Source organism: Aspergillus homomorphus (genome assembly GCF_003184865.1).
Source record: "Aspergillus homomorphus CBS 101889 unplaced genomic scaffold BO97scaffold_18, whole genome shotgun sequence".
In the NCBI taxonomy this organism is placed as follows: Eukaryota; Fungi; Ascomycota; class Eurotiomycetes; order Eurotiales; family Aspergillaceae; genus Aspergillus; species Aspergillus homomorphus.
Window position 1 is genome coordinate 196,443 of NW_020291904.1, and position 17,794 is coordinate 214,236.

General features: G+C 52.4%; 8 protein-coding genes across 8 annotated transcripts; 4 read left to right on the top strand and 4 right to left on the bottom strand.

Moving 5' to 3' along the window:
- Positions 1–65: 65 nt before the first annotated feature.
- On the bottom strand, positions 66–1,064 carry BO97DRAFT_390445 (uncharacterized protein). The gene has a single exon (XM_025693769.1). The coding sequence runs from the start codon at positions 980–982 to the stop codon at positions 125–127; it is 858 nt and encodes a 285-aa protein (XP_025551351.1). The 5' UTR covers positions 983–1,064; the 3' UTR covers positions 66–124.
- A 382-nt stretch (positions 1,065–1,446) lies between these two features.
- On the top strand, positions 1,447–2,741 carry BO97DRAFT_405560 (Yae1 family protein). The gene has a single exon (XM_025695213.1). The coding sequence runs from the start codon at positions 1,564–1,566 to the stop codon at positions 2,353–2,355; it is 792 nt and encodes a 263-aa protein (XP_025551352.1). The 5' UTR covers positions 1,447–1,563; the 3' UTR covers positions 2,356–2,741.
- Positions 2,742–3,909: 1,168 nt separating this feature from the next.
- Positions 3,910–6,048, bottom strand: BO97DRAFT_62191 (uncharacterized protein). The gene has a single exon (XM_025700946.1). It carries the CDS (start codon positions 5,726–5,728, stop codon positions 4,031–4,033), a length of 1,698 nt encoding a protein of 565 aa, XP_025551353.1. The 5' UTR covers positions 5,729–6,048; the 3' UTR covers positions 3,910–4,030.
- A 2,996-nt stretch (positions 6,049–9,044) lies between these two features.
- Positions 9,045–12,504, top strand: BO97DRAFT_452055 (uncharacterized protein; the record flags this gene model as incomplete). The annotated part of the gene is made up of 2 exons (XM_025699021.1): positions 9,045–9,156; positions 10,108–12,504. 2 exons carry the CDS (start codon positions 9,045–9,047, stop codon positions 12,447–12,449), a joined length of 2,454 nt encoding a protein of 817 aa, XP_025551354.1. The 3' UTR covers positions 12,450–12,504.
- Positions 12,505–13,004: 500 nt separating this feature from the next.
- BO97DRAFT_405564 (SCO family protein) lies at positions 13,005–14,261 on the top strand. The gene is made up of 3 exons (XM_025695214.1): positions 13,005–13,522; positions 13,659–13,983; positions 14,055–14,261. Exons 1-3 carry the CDS (start codon positions 13,058–13,060, stop codon positions 14,174–14,176), a joined length of 912 nt encoding a protein of 303 aa, XP_025551355.1. The 5' UTR covers positions 13,005–13,057; the 3' UTR covers positions 14,177–14,261.
- A 133-nt stretch (positions 14,262–14,394) lies between these two features.
- On the bottom strand, positions 14,395–15,257 carry BO97DRAFT_470422 (molybdopterin synthase catalytic subunit; the record flags this gene model as incomplete). The annotated part of the gene is made up of 1 exon (XM_025699942.1): positions 14,395–15,257. Exon 1 carries the CDS (start codon positions 15,001–15,003, stop codon positions 14,395–14,397), a length of 609 nt encoding a protein of 202 aa, XP_025551356.1. The 5' UTR covers positions 15,004–15,257.
- Positions 15,258–15,640: 383 nt separating this feature from the next.
- Positions 15,641–16,850, top strand: BO97DRAFT_368869 (DUF4396 domain-containing protein). The gene is made up of 2 exons (XM_025692720.1): positions 15,641–16,315; positions 16,400–16,850. Exons 1-2 carry the CDS (start codon positions 15,955–15,957, stop codon positions 16,690–16,692), a joined length of 654 nt encoding a protein of 217 aa, XP_025551357.1. The 5' UTR covers positions 15,641–15,954; the 3' UTR covers positions 16,693–16,850.
- Positions 16,851–16,899: 49 nt separating this feature from the next.
- Positions 16,900–17,579, bottom strand: BO97DRAFT_443229 (uncharacterized protein). Its single transcript, XM_025698345.1, has 4 exons — positions 17,482–17,579; positions 17,337–17,423; positions 17,145–17,280; positions 16,900–17,096 (listed from the first exon to the last, which is right to left on the bottom strand). The coding sequence occupies exons 1-4, from the start codon at positions 17,498–17,500 to the stop codon at positions 17,036–17,038; spliced, it is 303 nt and encodes a 100-aa protein (XP_025551358.1). The 5' UTR covers positions 17,501–17,579; the 3' UTR covers positions 16,900–17,035.
- Between the last annotated feature and the right edge of the window lie 215 nt (positions 17,580–17,794).

Sequence of the window (17,794 nt, forward strand, 5' to 3'; positions counted from 1 at the left end):
CGGTACGTAGTATATTCTTTGTAGTATGTATGTGTGTAGTAAGTAGTTCATACAAGCATATATACATCTCATCAACCTCCTAGGTCCGCCACCCCAATCCACACTACTAGTAATCTACCAAGTATCATTTAACCCTCCGCACCGTATCCTCGACCAACAACATCGCAAAACCCCGATGCAACCTCCCACCCCAACCGGGTATAACCTTCTGCCTCTCACCTTCCGCTTCAACCACCTCATAATCATGCGCCGACGCAAACCGCACATCCACCACCCACTCCCTTTCCTTCGTCCCATCAGCAGCCCCCTCAGATTCATCAACAAGATACGGCTCCGAAACACTCCACTCATGCCTTCCCCCACTCATCAACCGCCACGGATACCCCCACTGCGCGATCCTCTCAAAGAACTCCCGCGGCTCGTTGGGAATCTTCCACGACGCGAGCAACCCATACGGCGACTCGGTGGGCTGGCGCTCCACGATAAAGCCCCCGTTGATCAGTTTGCGTTTCGTTGGCGCCGGGTTGTCGGGGCTGGGTTCGGGCGGTTGGAAGCCCGCCGGTGAGAGGCCTACGTCCCCCGGGTGGAATTTGCCCGTTGTGAGCAGGCCGATAAGTTTGGCTTCGGTTTGGATTATCGGGCTTGTGAGGAAGAGGATTGCCCAGGCTGTTTGGAGGGTTTGTGTATTTATGGTGGGGCTGAGGTTGGTATTTGAGGTGTTGGGGTTGTTGTTGGTAGCGGCAGCAGCAGCAGCAGCAGCAGCGCGGAGAAGGCCCTCAACCGGGACACGGGCTTGGTAGATGTCGATTTCGGCGCAGCGCTGTGTAGCCGGGTTCTCCGGGGTAGTGAGCGCGCGGCTGCTCGCTTGTTCTGGAGGCACGGCTGGGTATTTGGCTTCGAGGTGGGTGAGGCCGCGGTGGACGGTGTATGTGAGTAGGGCCGGGGGCGTGAGGAGGTAGAGGAGGCGAGTACCCGGGCTCATTTTGGTGGTTGAGCTGACTTTAGAGGTTGGTAGATAGCTGCATTCAGAATGAATACAGAAAACAGAAGATAGAGAATCAAAGATCTAACATTGTTTATGCTTACATTTAAAGGTGGAAGGCGGACGCAACTCTGCTCCGAAACACCGTACGACCTGCCAATCCTCGTTCGGGCTTCGGCGAGTTTAATCCTATAGCAGCGATTAACTATGCTAGATGCTTTTAACCTACGGACTACTTAGGTCTCATCTCCAGAGATAGTACACCAGTGAGATCCACTAAGAGTAAATTCACATTCATCAAGATCCTATCAGATGCGACCAATTTTCGTTCTCTGGTATCTACACAAACTAGGCATATCCTTAGACTATCCTTAACTCCGAACCACAACTACACAACCCCACCAAGCCCAGAAATCCACCTCAATCGACTTTCCCCGCCCCATAGCTAACTTTTTTTCTCTACTGAAAGTTCCGATATCTCCAAATTTCACCTCTCACCATCACCAGCACAACCACACAGCTCACCAACAATCCTACCTACACCTACACCTACCCAAACCCAAACCCCATAAGCAAGAAAAATGAACTCCAATTCTTTAGACGACATCTTCGGCTCCTCCCCACCGCACGAAGAACCCCAGTTTGAACACCACCAACCCGAATCAACAGTCACAACCACCGAACCCTCCGACCTCCCCTCCCTCCGTCGCCAACACGTCACAGCCGGCTATCGCGACGGCCTCGCCGCCTCGAAATCCACACAGGTGCAATCCGGCTTCGACGCGGGGTTCCCCGTCGGCGCGCAGCTCGGTATGCGCGTTGGCACCGTCCTGGGGATTCTGGAGGGTGCGATCCGCGGGCTGGAGGTGCCGAGGAAAGTTGTCCGGAAGGGTGGGTCTTCTTCCTCGTCTGCTTCGAGTCCAAGTGCAAATGTGAATGCGAAGGGTGGGGTCGCGGGTACTAGAGGTAATGACACGCTGGGAAAGGGGAAGGATGGTGCCGCGACGGTTGTTGGGTTTGAGGACCTGGGTTCTCAGGGAACAGGAGTAGATGCCGGGGTAGCAACAGCAACAGCAGAAGATGGAGAATCCACTCGGGAGAAGAAACGCGCGGAATTACTGGGTCTTTATCGGCAGGCGGTGCGGGAATTGGATGTTCGGAAGGTGTTCGAGGGGGTTTCGGCTGATATTGATGAGGGTCAGAATCAGGATACTACGTCTGTCGGAGGGGATCAACAGAAGGCGAAAGAATTGCCGGAGACGAAGTTGGCGAGGAAGGCTGAGGAGGTGGTTTTGGCTTGGGAGCAGAGGGTTAGGGTTGCGCTTTGGGAGGAGAATATGGATGCGTTGGAGTTGAAGGAGTTGTCGAGTTGAAGTTAGTAACGCGGCGTTTGTGTGGCGAATTTTTGCGCTACGGTCATGCTTTTTTGTTGGGCTGGCTCTGGCTCTGGAGCTGGATTTGGAGAGGGAGGGAAGAGGACGTACGAGGTTCCTGTGCGTTGCGCTGTGCTTGCTTGCTTGGTGGCCCGCCGCTGCCGCCGTCGACTGCGACAATTCGGTGTTCTGTGCCTTCCCATCCGTATGGTTGGAGGACAGAGACTGAGACCCCATCGGTCGTACCCGGCAAGACAAGACCTCTGTCTCAGTTTCAACGCGCTGCATCCGCGAAAGTCAGTGTCATGACTCGCATGAGACATGCAGACGGACAGAGCGGCAGGATGAGATACATCCGTCGACGGGAGCGGAGCGCTGGACGAGCCCGACAGGGAGGGAGGGAGGGGAGCTGCAAGTCGGCCTGCAAGGTCAAGCTGTGTCCGTACAGTGTACCTACGTTGGACAACCAGACAGCTCGGATCATGTTGAGGTGCTGCAGACGGGGAATTCAGCCTGTCTGGGTACGAGTCAGGATGTCTAGCATTGTGCGAGATTGTATATGCACTGTCTGATGAGAGTACCCAAGCCAATTGAGTGATACAGGGTACAGATATAACCATCTAGAAGGTAGATTCCGTCAAATCGACCGGACACAAGCCTAGAGGCCCTTGCTTTACCTATCAAGTCTTATTGCCATTCCAAAGAATAACGCCCATGAACAAAGTTCTGAGACCTTGTCTTCGCCTTCGTACAAGGGATATCCCTGCGGCGATGTACTTCTCCCAGCAGAACAAACCAAGGGATTGACTACACCTTGGTACAGGCTTTTACGGTGTCGTACGATGCAGTCTTCCTTGGATCGTGAAATTCTCTATCGCCATAGTTGTACCGCTTGGGACTAGTCTTCCATTGCTGAGAGAAGTACCGTGCTCGGGATTACCCCACACATTCCAGACGAAGAAAAGTCCGTGCTTGGTATGCGTACGCCCCCCGGCTTGTTTGTTTTGATTTCTACCAGAATAGCAATAGGAAACACGGCGCGGAAGGATTCGTGGTCTGCTTCATTAGACCGATAGTAATATTGCTTTTATAGACATTGAGATGATAGGAAAAGAATTGGAAGACTATAGTCAGCGACAAGGGATGATAGGTGTAGGGACACCATGATAGATATGTGTTGAGTGAGTGTGGGCAAGACTAGCCGGAAATATCGAGAAAGGAAATCGTCGATGGTTCGACTTAGTGATAGTGGTAAAAGACCGTGGCAATGTACGAGAGACCGTAAGCAGCAGAAAGAGTGTGCATGAGACAAAGCAACCGAGTGACACGCCCGTGTGTCGCCTCAATATCAAATGTGATCCATCGTCACGGGGCATTCGCATTGCATCATTCGAGGACGTCGGGTCATATGTTTCCATAGCCAGCGCAGCCATCTCGTTAATTCATGGATGACATGGAGAAGCCGTCAAGATCATCCATCTAGTCATCAACGCCCCAGACTGTTCATCTGGGGCTCATCAGGTAGCATCATAAGACATTAAGTTGATCAAGGAAAGGAAACCGTTCAGAGTCGTTCAGACTAGTGGTCATAAATGGGGTGATGAGAAAGCTCAGTCAACGCCACCCGCAACTTTTCCGCACCCAAAATGGAGAAAGAAAGATTTAGGAAACGCGTTCACATGGGTCGACGGGGTCTTGGGGGAGGAAGATCACCATGACATCCCAAGACCCGCAATGACTCCCACACCCGTTTATAGAGTGGGGGCCGTGCGAGGGCAAGGCTTTGATGGATAGCTTTATCTGACCGGTCCTCCCGGCAGAAAGTACATGATTTCTCAGCCTCGGTCAAGCCTTTGGGGGACGAGTCAGCCCTTTGCCTCCGTCGTGACTTGGCTTGCATGGCAGCTGCCGTTGTGCGGTCTATGTCGATGTTTGGCGTCCCGTTGCTGTTCCGTCGTGATCGCGGTTGAACAAGCGATGTCGTGGAGGGGGCTACCAGCCTCAACGTCTGCTGCGCAGTCGGCCGCAAGATGTCTTTCGAACGAGATCGAATCAGATCACGCATAGGCGATGGACATAGTCGCTCAGCAGACTGGTCTGGTGTTGAAGGAAATTGTTCCAACTCCTGCGCATGCTGGCTGTGGGCTTGTGTATTGTTGAGCTTGGGCGCCGACTTTGCGACGCGGAGATGAACTCTGCTTCGGACCTTTTTCAAAGTGTCCATTGGTTTGCGGGACAGAGACTTGGGATCGACTGACTCGTTATCCGAGTCCGACTCCCAGACAGACTGTTCATGCTGGCCGACTAATCCTGCCGGCGACGTTGCCGGCCGCTTAGTGATTGGATGTCGTTCAACGGAGGGTGACGCTGGACCTGGGCTCGGCACTGGACTGGGACGGTCATTCCCAGAAATGAACATAGCCTGATCAAAGTGCGAAACATGTGGCTCTTTTGTCACAGGATTATACCAGCAAGGAGGTGAAATCATGGAAGGGGCGATTGGAGGACGGATGGCTGGCGGTGGCCCTTTTCGTCCGCCCTTAGTGTTCCGGTTGCGGACGCCATTTGGGAGAGATGGCAATGGCTTCCCCCGATGTGGTACAGGATCGTGACTATTTACCTTTTGCATGACCAAAGTGTCCGTCGATGCGTTTGATTGACCTAGCTGCGCCTTCAAGTGTCGGGTCGGTGTCGAAGGCTCCGTTGCAAGCGTCGTTTGAGACAAGTTGACAGGCGTAGAAGAAGCCGGATATACTTGGCGTCGAGGACTAGGCGGTGCCTGCGGATTGTGCAACGAGGAATATTCTGGTCCTGAGGTGATAGTTTCGCGATTTGTGAGAGCGGAGTAATTAGAAGAGAACGAACTGCTCGGAGTCAAATCGGGCGTTGCGTCGGTTTGCGCGGAACTAAAGGACGCTTGATCGTAGTTTGGGAACTGCCCTCCCCAAGGGTGAGTGGCAGCGATTTCACGGAGACTCAATTGATGCTCTAGTTCAACCACAGACAGAGTGGATCGATTGATATTCGACCGCAATCTCGCGGTATCTCCACGCGACGAGATTGTGAAAGGACCACCTTTGTTGTTGTTGTGCACAGAGGCAAGCATCAAGTACTGGCTGGCTTCGTCACTATGTCTAACATCACGACTCTCCGGCCGCCCAGGGCCCCAAGGGCCACCCCCCGCCAGAGTGTGCTCTAGATAGAAGGGATCTGGATTCGATTCGTCCACGATTCCAGGGCCTCTAGTAGGATAGAATGACGAAGCCCGCTTCCTAGTCGGCGTGACTTCGGGACAAACTGTAGTTTGTGATCCGTTCCGGCTATTGTATGAGGCGCTCACTTCGCCGCGCATTCGAGGGTATCCGTTAGCCATGGGCTATGTTTCTGTTGTAGAGGGTAGATCCGTCGTTGTACATTCAGGCATGCAAGTTGTTCATCAGAGGCATAAGACACAGAAGTGGCTCAGTCGTATGGCAATTGAAAGGAGAGACATAAAACAAAATGAAAGAATAGTGGTGACTGTAAAACGAAGAATGGGCAGGGCCAAGGGAACAATATGTTTATACGTGTCTCTCCAAAAATAACAACATTGCCCTGGTCAACCTAGGGCACATCCTACCATTGCAACGGTGGCTAGGCCGGGGAGGAGCAGCGACGCATGCCAATGCTCATAGGTGTAAACAAAGCTCCAGCATCCGTGGGGACAGACTCCAATGACCTATCAGAACTTACATCTTCCTGTCCTTCGGTAGGGATGAAGATGTGCAGCAAGGCGGCCGCCCCTCGACGCAAGAGCAAGGGAGGCCCGGAATCCCGATCCGCAACTTAGTTGACGCGGGGTCTGATCATGAAATCCAGAATTATGATTTTGGCCATTCCCGTTAAGCTTCCCTGTTGTGCACGAACTTCGAAAGAGGAAGGATATCATCGTAGTATAGCGAGACTGTTCTCGTATCCCCTTGTAGTTCCAACCACCGGGTCGGATTAGCACTACGAGTGCCAATGCAATATTGCTCAGTGAAATGATTGCTCATGCTTTGCGAGTAACAGTGTTGTGAGTAAATCTGTTAGAACATGTCCACACGACATGAATTCTATTCCATCCAATTGCGGTAGCCAATGTTCGAAGACATGCGGTAGAAGTGCACCAGAGAAGGAATTGAGGCCCGGAAGATCTAGAAGTCCTTCCTGTGCGGAGATCAAGGTGTCCAGTCCCAGTGTGATGGCAGAGGATGAGCAAATGTGAGAGATCAGGTTCATCCGAGACGCTGGGACACAGACCACACTAACCTAGTGCCGCAGTGATACGTCGATCCTACCGTTGATCTTCTTCCCCCTCGATCGTGTCAGTCGTTCCCATCACAACATCCTTCCCAATCCCTTGTCAAGTCAGGTCTGTGATTCTATTCGGATTTCAGATCAATTGGGAGCCGACTTATTCGGACAAAAGTTTGCTTGTGAGGAATTTCGTCATAAACTCGCCGTTGCTTGCCAATAGCTACACAATACTTAGATATCGTTTTCCATAACTCGGAGAAAGTTGAAGGCAAGTTTCCGCATCGTCTGCATTCCAGAAAACCATTCCAGGTTGCCATGATACCGCAGGCTTGCATTAGGGTCCCAAGAGCTGGAACCAGATCTGGTTCGAAACTTGTCTGCCTGTCTTCCAGCGCCATCCCTATCGCAGTCCAGTTATAAGAAGGAGCCGGCCCCTCTTTCTTTTATTCTCCGACAGGCTGGTCTGCTGTCCTGGGAGTGTCCTCCAGAAGACCTTGCTGGAAACTCTTCATTGTCCAGGCCGAAAGTCTGAAGGATAGTCATCCCTGTCCAAGCTGTATTCTCCCGCGCGCAATCTAGGCCCAGATCTGCCCTTGTGAACAATTGGAAAGTTGTGAAATCAATCCTTCCTGCGAAGTACCCTGCGCTCTTCCTTGGATTGATCTGTAATTGTTTTAAACTTGCGACCATTGCCGTCTGTTTCGTGGATTTAGTAGTCATGAAGATCTTCTGGAAGCAATGGACTCAGCAGAAAGTTGTTGACCTGTTTCGGTGAGAGAGAGAAATATATGTGTATATATACCTGTAAGATCTCCTCGATAGTGCTGGCCAGCCAATTCACAAATTTGCATGGCCGCTCACCTTCATCGTCACATAAATAGCAGTCGACTGATTCCTGCCAGCCTTGTATATTCAGGACCACTCAGATGGAAGATTGTCCCACGTACGTGAAAAGCCATGACAGACCAAGCTCGCGCCGAAAGTATCTCAAGTGTATCTGCTGGTGGTGTTCATCCCTCCAAGTAAACAACGCACTATAAGGCCCGCATTCCGGAACTCCTCTCCGTATGCAGGTCCCTCTGTGAACAATATCATCTGCATACTTTGATGCAAATACACCTCTGAGGGACCTGCATAAGTTGCAAATCGCCGGCAGAGTCTGAAGCCAATAGCACAATACAATTTAGCCATTAGGATCGACATGATAACGTTTCCTAGAGCTGTAGACCCGTGCCTGAATTACTTTACTGTTGTTGATTGTCATCCTGGGAAATTTTGCATGCATATTCTCTTGAGCTTTCTTCACGGGGACTTTCTGCACAGCTTTTCGACCACCACAGCTGTCACCTTCTCCTGTTCGGCTTCGTACTTTTGTAAAGTAGATTCAAAGAAGAGCGATCAGATCATGCGATCATGTTAGGCGCCTTGTGATCTGCACGGAAGATCGAGACCTGACAGGCACAAGCAGCGTTCGCTTGACCAGTCTTCCACATCTTCTAATCATCGTCTAGCTCACGTTGGTCGCAAAGTGAAATTGGAGGCGATGTGAGAAAAGCAGTTTTGTGTGTGAGACCAGCTGCAAGGCATTTCGATAGGTCTGAAACCGGGACGGATGAAAGAGCTTTCCCAAAGTCAATTGAGACCCGAGCCGAAGGACCCTTGCTCCTTACTCGTCTGCTTCAAAAGGCTCAACGACAATGGCAAGCTGGCCAGGTAGCCGATTCCCTTCGATTGCCGAACGACATGATTCCAGTTTCCACCATGATCTGAACAGAAGCCGAAGCGTCACCACTGTGACTACTGTACAACCACAGCGGGAATGGCGTTTGACCCACCTAGGGGACAAACCCATTGGGTTATGGTTTATGGACTTGAGTCATATTGGTAGAACCCAAATCTGAGGATGGTAGAGAAGCAAGTCCAGATCGAATATCTCCGGATCGATCAACGGCTTCTCGTGCGACCGTGAAAAAGGACTAGTGACTAGCCTAAGGTACCGTCATCAAGGTCCGTGCTTTGCTGATGGATCTGATGTGGAGACAATTAACAAGAGTCCGGAAGCCAGAAGTTGCTGGTTCACTTCGCCTGAGGCTAGTTTTTCATGGATTCACAATCACTGAGGAAGTCATGTCGAAGTTGTAATTCTGACATATACATCCGGCACCAGTTGAACATCCATGGCTCTGCGGACTGCACAGAGGAGGCGTTGGCTGACAGCGACCGAATAGTGACGCCCGGTCGGGACTAAATCCCCATTCAGTAACTAATCGCCAGCACATCAGCCTAGGATTGGGCCATTGCAAGGACAAAGCTTGTACTAGCGCTGGTTTCTATATATACTTAATTCTGGTCGGCTTGTTGTGATGATGCAATGGCTCTTCATCGATATGAAGAGAGAAGCTATATCCGCGATGTTTGTGGGCTTCGTGTTCAGAAGGAGAGACCTGGCGGCAGTGGATGAGTTTCAAGTCCCATTTGGAGGCAGTCAATCCGCGATCAGCCGAAGCACACAGTATGGAGTACGTAGAACACACATCATACCCAAGCAATTCAATGGAATCAGTCATCTTGGGTAGTCAGATTGTTGGTTGTCGGATGAGTCCCCAGTCGGCCTGAATTGACCTGTGTGCAACCTGTACAGGCGGGGGTTGGAAGGCAAGGAAGGATTGCTCTGGTCCTTGCACAGAAGTAAATCAACGTCATCTTCTCTTATCCTTCCGTATCCCAGTCCATAAACACCCAGTAATAGTAATCAAGTGGTGACAAGGGTAGTCAGAATTGGTGATCGCGATCGGGTAGATTTACTTTGAGGAGCCTTCGGCGGAAGAGGCAAGCATCTGGCAGTGGCACAGACAGGCATTCATTCTTTGGGACCTGTTCTTTGGTACCCGGCTAAAAGTCCCGTTTCACCTTCCCTCAGTTCTCTTCCCCTGCTGCGATTTCTTCTTCCTCTTCTTTTCACTTCGATTTCTTCAATTTCCGCTCCCAATCCAGACCGCTTAATAGCTTAGGCTTCTCCTCCTTTATCGTAAGGAGGCATTGGGTTGTTCCCTCTGCTCCATGACGGTCACGGGCCTCTAAGCAGTGCTCGTTGCGGTCTGGCAGGGCGCTTTTTCAGGAACAGGTGAGCGCAAGTGCAGCTTCGGATCCCTCCCAGCCATCGCATTTCCCGCAACGACCCTTCTCATTCGACCAGCCACTGTCAATTTTAGCTGCGTGGCTCGCTCTGAAATCTTCTCCTCTTTCTCTTTGCTGTCTTCCCCCGTGTTTCAACACCCCCGAGAATACCCACATTCCACTTTGTTCACTACTGACCTACCATTGCCTGTCCAGTGGCCGGTGTATCGTGCGTGTGCTGGACAAGAAGCGGAGTCGTGCCAGAACTGCACAGCGCCCCCTGACACGTTACCAAGTCCACTCTAAGATCGCAAGCGTCCTGTTCCTGAAACCCATTGAAAGGGAATTGAGCCCCAGTACTCACGTTGTCGTCGCATTCGCTTCCGCCTCGCTCACCTACTACTGCGGCGGTGTCTTATCCTTATCGCGGCACGTTTGACGAGACCTACGAATTTCACGACCCTTATACGTTGACGACTCTCTCACCGCAACGCCAGCAGCAGGCTGCTTCCCGACCCTTACCTGACCCTACCCTTCACTCAGAACGTCGACCCTCGAGTGCTCCTGGGAGTGCTCGATCGTTGCGGAGAACTTCTCGTCATTTCCAACGCCCACCGTCAGTTGATGTCTCCGGACGTCCCTCTCAAATAGAGCAATCAATTCCTGTATTGGTGCAGTCTGTGTCGGATCACGGTAACGGAATCGCTGCATTACGTCCTGCACTTTCCGAGGCGCATACAGAGTACGACGAAGAAGAGGCCGATTCGGCACCGGAAGACCACCTTGAACGGGCAGACACCTCGTACTGGCCCCGTAGGTCCACCCGAGTTTCTCCACGTACGGCATCTGCTATCCTCTGGACTTTGGAAGAAGCAATTCGGACACCATTTCCCTTCACAACGGACTGGGAAGAAGTGAATGCGCATATGTCTGACGTAGTAGGTGTCCCTGGTTCGGCCAGCTTCGGTACCAACGGCCGTACGCAAAATGGATCTTCACGGGCCGCGCAAGGCCCAGTTCCTGTCAATCCACATCCCCCAAGTGGTGTGCGGACACCAACGGATATTATGAGACAGCGCCGGGATCGGGAGGCTCGTAAGAAGGCGGAACAGGAAGCTAGGGATCGGGAGCAGGAGCAAAGCAAGGCTCAAGGGCAAGCTCAGCCTTATGCTGCTGGCGTTGCCGGTGACAGAGGATCACAGCGGAGAGCAACGCAAAGGGCTCCCACAGGGCCGGAGGGGCAGCCAGAATTGCGCACTACCACCATTCCAGAACGATCGGCTACCAACGCTCGACGACCGGACCCATTATCTCCGACGCAGGCACCAGGTACTGGTGTGGGGCATGGTCATCCCAGGCCGAGTACATCGGCAGGACAGCCCAATCCAGCTCAGCAGTCACATGTCCCACCCCAGGGTTCTGCAGGGTTTCCGAAGCCGCAAGGTCAAGCCCCGGCTTCCAATCAACAAGCCAGTGGAGCTCAGTCTCAGCAGCAATCCCGTCGGGTGCCTTTCCCTCATGCGTTCGAACGATGGGAAACCCTGTCGTCTCACTGGGAAGGATTGACTGGCTATTGGATTCGCAAGTTGGAACAGAACAACGAGGCGCTCGAGCGCGACCCTCTCAACCAACAAATGGCCCGTCAAGTTACTGATCTTTCTGCGGCTGGTGCAAATCTTTTCCATGCCGTAGTGGAACTGCAGCGCTTGCGTGCCTCGTCCGAGCGGAAATTCCAGCGCTGGTTCTTCGATACTCGCACAGAACAGGAACGTGCCAAGGAGTTGCAAGCAGAGTTGGAGCGACAGGTTCGAACCGAACGACAAGCTCGCTCGGAGGCTCTTACCTCTTTGCAGAAGGCCGAAAGTGACAAGTCGCGCGTGGAAGAACTGCTCAAAGAGATGCGTCGTGAGCTGCAGATCTCCAAAGAAGAGGCTCGCCGTGCTTGGGAAGAGTTGGGTCGGCGCGAACAAGAGGAGCGTGAGAGGACCAATTCCCTCCGCAATGGCGAGCCCACATTGGTCGGAGGAGTCCAGGTGGTGCCTATGATCCCTGGAGCCTCGCATCGACAGCCATCGACCACCCGTCCTCAGACACGCGAGAGCCCCTACGCTACCGGCGGAGCAACTAGTGGAGAAGGAGTGCCGAAAAGTACAACGGACACTGAAGGTCAATACTATGGCGAAACTCCTGCATCACCCACCGGTACGGATCCTTTTGTTGAGGGACCGCCCCCGGTGACCTCGTCTGCAGAAACCGAGAGGCAGTATCCCGCGCACTATTACGAGCATGATTCCGGCTATCCTGCTCGACCCACGTCGGAAAACGATGACCGCTCCTATGGACCTAGTGTAGCTAGCAGCGAACCTGGCGAAGACGAGTTTGGGTCCAGCTATCGCCGCAATCTCCCAGGTCCGATCGTTTACCCTCCTACAATGTCTGAAGGGAGCGACGATTATGAACACGGCTCACTGGACGAAGCTGGGTACCCCCCTAGCTCGCTGCCCGCGTCCTCGGGGTCTATCTATGGGGGCTACAACCAGGCCGTCGACTACAGTGGCTCGGGTTGGGGCGTCGGCTCTGGGTGGGAAGCAATGACTCCCCGACATCGCCATCCTACTCGTCTGAGTGATGTCATCGAAGAAGAAGAGCCACGAACTACGCCTAGCCGTGCCAGTATGGCCAGCCGAAGTGTACAGTGAGATCGAAACCTTTGCCGTACAGTACATACCGCATACAAGAGAAGAGAATCTTCGGACATCGTCATCTGACCAAAGCTCGATCCCCATTTCGTTTTCCGTTTCTATCCGATCATGCTTTCATTATTTTGCTTTGCCTATAACAATACCTCTTTGCTCTGGTTTCCAATTGTTTTCTTCCAATCACATTCCCATGTGCCATATTCGATCCGCATAGGCTTTTGTCTACCAGCGACCTGATATCTAGTGGGCACCGCTTGTATGGCATGGTTTCTTGCTGGATCTCTGGTTTCCGCTTTTTAAGGGAAGGGCGCGGTGTAATTAATGTAATGCTACACAAGTCATGATTCCATTCCTTGTTTTTCATGCATCAAAAGTTCTCGCAGCATAGTGATTCACATAGAAGCCTCACGTAATGTGACCACGGGTACAAATCACACTAGACCGTAAATGGCATTATCAACCAAGCCCCGACCGGGCGGGCTCGCAGCGCTTCCCGACACACCCGCGACCGGCCGCCCGCCGTAGTTCTCCGTGCGAGAAACGAAATCTCCGTGCTATCAGGCCACTTCTTTCTTTTCACACATCCTCCCATCAATTGACCCAACACAATGGCATCCTCAATCCGACCCGCGAGCCGCGTCCTCGCACGTGCATCGCACACATCTCTGTTCTCCCTCGAGTCCACCGCATCTCGAACCCTTCAACGCCCAGCGACACTCTTCCCCGTGCACAACACAATCGCCGCCGCAGCCCGCGCCACGCGAAGCACCAATGGCACTCCTCACCGTGCATTCTCTACCTCCCGCGTCCAGCTCAAGAAATCTCCCACCATGGGCCAGCTGAAGGCCCGGAACTCGACGGGCCCGTTCTCCTGGAAGTCGGCGCTGCTGTTCGTCCTGACGGGCGGCGGCATGATCATCTACTTCCGGGTGGAGAAGGAACGTCTGGAGCGCAAGCGCATTGCGGAGATGAGCAAGGGTGTAGGCAAGCCGAAGGTCGGAGGCCCCTTCACGTTGAAAGATCTAGATGGCAAGGAGTTTACGGCCGAGGATCTGAAGGGGAAGTATAGTTTTGTAAGTTGACTCTGTTCCCCCCACCACCCGACTGGCATAATCTCTACATTTGACTTCCAGCAATGGGAGCATTCTGGGAGCGAGCGTAGATGAGGAGAGCGTCTGTGACTAATACCTTTTGTTCCACTGGGTTTAGGTTTACTTCGGATTCACCCACTGCCCCGATATCTGCCCGGACGAGCTGGATAAGATGGCCGAAATCATCGACAAGGTGAATGAGGCCACTGGCGGCGAGAAGATCTTCCTGCCGGTCTTCATCACCTGTGATCCCGCCCGCGATACGCCCGAGGTGCTGCGCGAGTACCTGAAGGAGTTCCACCCCGGCATCGTCGGGTTGACGGGCACGTATGACCAGGTCAAGAATGTTTGCAGACAATACCGCGTGTACTTCAGTACCCCGCGGGATATCAACCCGGGAGAGGACTACTTAGTGGACCACAGTATCTACTTCTACCTCATGGGTGAGTTTGTCCGGTGATGTGACGGAGAGACGAGAAGGGGTTCGGGTGGGCTAACGTTCTTACTTATATAGATCCCGACAACGACTTTGTGGAGTGTATCGGACGCCAGGACACGCCTGAGTCGGCGACGCGGACGATCCTGGAGCACATCAATGACTGGAAGCGCGAGGGCAAGCCTTTGAGGAAGGATTAGAGGTCTGCGCGATTTCTGTCTGGGAGGGGCCAATATGTACTATAGAATACCCTACTCTGTAAAATCATAAAAGACTTGTCTTGGGATCTCATTCGAGTTCAACTCAACTCAACTATATACCACAACGACATGAACGGGCCCTATGCATCACTATCAGTCTATATATACAAACACTAGCCCAACAAGCCCTCCTCCCCACTTCACCAACTCCCAAGAAATCACCCCACCAAATTCCCTTCGCGATCCCTCTCCCGATTCTCCCTCCACTCGCCGGCCCCATCGACAAACACCTCCCGCTTCCAGATCTCCGCCTTCTCCTTACACAGCTCCAGCACCTCCTCGCCCGCCCGCCACGCCGCGCCCCGATGGCCCGCGCTCACCGCAATCACAATACTGCTCTCCCCAATCGGCACATCCCCCAGCCGGTGCGCGATCACCACCCCCAGCAGCCCGTGCTTCTGGACTGCGTTCTCGGCGATCTTGACTAGCGTCTTCAGCGCCAACGGCGGGTACGCCGTATAGCTGAGCTGCGCGACCGCGCGGTCGCCGAAGGTGTCGCGCGTGGTGCCGAGGAAGAGGACGTTGGCGCCGGCCTGCGGCGAGGATACTTTGGCCAAGGCGGCGTTGGCGTCGAGGGGGTCGTAGGTTAGGGTGATGTGGGTGTTGAGGGTTGGGTTGGTGGTTGTGCGGGGGTAGGTGAGGGGGTTTAGGTGCGGGGGGAGGTGGTCTTTTTGTTCTTCTTGTTGTTGTGGGTTGGGTTGTGGTTCTTGGGGTTGTGGCTGTTGTTGCTGTTGCTGTTCTGGATGGAGCTGAGTTGGTGTAGACATTGTGGTTCTGGTTCTGGAAAAAGGGGTGAAGGTGTGGAAGTGAGTGTGAGTGTTGGCTTGTTTCTTGTGGGGGGGCGGGATTAGATTGAACAGCGGACAGGCGCTCGTCGGAGGAGAGGGCTTGGTGGTTGTAATGGTTTGTTTGAGATGTATATCTGGCGGGCTAGAATTCTGAGGATGAGTCAGGCTGATAAGTACGTGAAGAGTGCTCGTAGGGCTTTTTGCGAATGGTTTGAGGAAGCAATCGGTTGTGGAAGACCGAGAGATGAATTGAGGAACGAGCTGAGTCCACATGCCATGACTACATTCAAGATAGCTTATCAATGGGTGATCAACGCGGAGCTGTTTAGATAGGCAGGCGGTCGAGCATGCATTTACTCTCCGGCTTGCCCGGCGCCGGGCGTCATCCTGATGGTCCCCGGTCGGGTTTGTTCTCGGTTAGCCTCTTTGGGACTGGCAGTAAGCAGGGCTTTGATGTTAGAGGTTATGTCGAGGTATCATTCTTCTTGGTCCTGTTAAGACCGCCTTGTTTATATTTGATAGCATACTTCAAGGCCATACTGGTACCGAACGACATCTGGTTTCGATCTCGTAGGACTTTGTTTTGTCCTCGCAGTTACAGTTACAAGTAGTGTATATGGTCCTCTTTAACACAATCTTCATCAACCAAGCAAAATAACCTAGGGATCAATAGAGGCATTCTCATCGCGAGGGCTATCAGCTTACTCCGAAGCGTTTTGTTTCACTGCTGGGATCATTTAACTACTTTCCCAGGAAAAAAGACTTACCGATCCAGTTCTTGTCATTAGTCGCCGAATGCGCGATTTTCGCGTTGACGGGAAACATAAAACTATCCCGATAAAGGGCAGACAAAGCCCGCCCTTCCACTCCTCTCTTATGTCTCTCGATTCAGATTCTCACAGGAATTGGAAACAATAGCCGGCATTCAGAATGTACCTGCACTGCAGAACCGTCTTTCCTCGGCGAGCGAGATTATCTCCTTCTCTATCCTCCCTCCTTGGCTCCCGCCAGAAATACAGTTGTCCACCTAAGGGAGGATCGGAACCATGCCACAAAAATGAAATTCAAGCCCAGGATAGCTCACAAATATCTTCATCCAAACCACCGCCCCGACCTTTGACTCCTTCCGTACTTAATCGATCGTTCTGGACCTGTCGCGCATCCTGGAAGCGAGCCCGAATCAACACCCTCCGGTGCTTGATCGGCTGTACAGTCGGCGACTTCTCAGCCCTATGGATGCTGCAAACCTTTGCCCCGGACCTCGGGATGAGTACAATAATGGCGCTATCCAGTATGTTTGGCCCTTGTCACAAAATATATCAACACTCCAGAGATGCTGGAAATGTATGATGGAAACTAATTTATGACTCTACAGTGGCATCTGGGATTACTAGTTCCATCATTCTCGAAACCTTTCTGCTTTGGCGGGGCGCAGACCAGCTTTCTTTGCCTATGGCATGCCGAACTGCCATGGGGATGAGCATGGTGTCCATGCTGGCGATGGAATTGGCCGAGAACGCCGTGGACTACCATCTCACCGGAGGAGTGGTCAATGTGGGGGACCCGCAGTTCTGGCTGGCGGCTGGGGTGTCTGTGGGCGCTGGTTATCTGGTTCCCTTGCCGTACAATTATTGGCGGTTGAAGAAGTATGGGAAGGCGTGTCATTGAGCGCAGCTTTCTTGTGGATTGCGAGGTTGGGTGATGTGAAGTCTGGGTGCACTTGATGGGCCCTGTTAGGCTTGAAATTGCCCAATCATTCGGAAATATCTAGGTGTCAGCAAGATGAGGGATATGGCAATGTAAGATAGCGGAATGTTTGTACAATCAATTCTTCACTTATAAACTACTATCAAATGAGAGTCAATCTAACTTGATCGCATTCTAAATTAATGGCGGTTAACATCCGTTTGCTTCTCGTTATATAGTATAGGGCCAAGCACATGAAAACACAATTCAAATCGCTCTAGAGACAAACAAGCTTTCTTTCAGACTCACATTATCCGCCCTCACCTTAGAACTCCAAGTCATAAGCCAACGTATCCTCACACAACTCCTCCCTCAATTTATGCACCCTGCAACCATTAGCCCTCGAGTTTTGCCAGTAGTGCGAATCGACTTACTCCAGATGCGCCGGATGTGCCGCATAGACCTGTACATCTTCCGCCTTCTCCAGAATTGCCACGAGGCCCATATCAAAGCCCTTAGCTCTTGCAGCCGTTGCAGCGAGGGGGCTGCCGGCGTGAAGTTCTCGGAGACCTGGGGTGGTCAGTAAAGGATTCCGAAAGCCTTCAACACGGGAAAAGAAAGTTTACCGGGGATCTGTCCGACCATGCCCTTAGCCACGTTGGACCAGTGGTCCAGTTGTGCTTTGGTGACGCCGGGCTTGAGGCGGAAGAGGACTGAAATGGGTGTTATTAGTTTGGTTCAAGTGAGGGGGACCTATGGGAGTCGAGGTACCGATGTGGTAGATAGGCATTTTGCTTCAAAAGCTCTTCTTTTCTTCTAGTTTAGGACAATATGGGAAGTAAAGGTGTTATGGGTAAATGATGACTTCGACTTTAAATAGGAAGTGGTGACTCGAGGATGGAGACGGACATTAACCGAATCCCGCCGGGAAAAGTCCGGTACTTCTTTCTGCCTGATCTATCTACAAGACCTTAAGCGTACCCCATAAGTCGTGCTTACGCTGAAGCTATATCTAATGTCTGTGATCTCGATCTAGACTACTGATGCTTGAGATCTATGACTTGATGGAGATCCGGTGGTAACC

Coding starts and splice junctions, on each gene's coding strand:
- BO97DRAFT_390445 (XM_025693769.1), bottom strand. CDS start 982: ATGAGCCCGGGTACTCGCCTCCTCTACCTCCTCACGCCCCCGGCCCTA.
- BO97DRAFT_405560 (XM_025695213.1), top strand. CDS start 1,564: ATGAACTCCAATTCTTTAGACGACATCTTCGGCTCCTCCCCACCGCAC.
- BO97DRAFT_62191 (XM_025700946.1), bottom strand. CDS start 5,728: ATGGCTAACGGATACCCTCGAATGCGCGGCGAAGTGAGCGCCTCATAC.
- BO97DRAFT_405564 (XM_025695214.1), top strand. CDS start 13,058: ATGGCATCCTCAATCCGACCCGCGAGCCGCGTCCTCGCACGTGCATCG. Junction 13,523..13,658: donor TGAAGGGGAAGTATAGTTTT/GTAAGTTGACTC, acceptor CACTGGGTTTAG/GTTTACTTCGGATTCACCCA. Junction 13,984..14,054: donor TATCTACTTCTACCTCATGG/GTGAGTTTGTCC, acceptor TTACTTATATAG/ATCCCGACAACGACTTTGTG.
- BO97DRAFT_368869 (XM_025692720.1), top strand. CDS start 15,955: ATGTACCTGCACTGCAGAACCGTCTTTCCTCGGCGAGCGAGATTATCT. Junction 16,316..16,399: donor TACAATAATGGCGCTATCCA/GTATGTTTGGCC, acceptor ATGACTCTACAG/TGGCATCTGGGATTACTAGT.
- BO97DRAFT_443229 (XM_025698345.1), bottom strand. Junction 17,281..17,336: donor CATGGTCGGACAGATCCCCG/GTAAACTTTCTT, acceptor TGACCACCCCAG/GTCTCCGAGAACTTCACGCC. Junction 17,097..17,144: donor GCACATCCGGCGCATCTGGA/GTAAGTCGATTC, acceptor TAATGGTTGCAG/GGTGCATAAATTGAGGGAGG.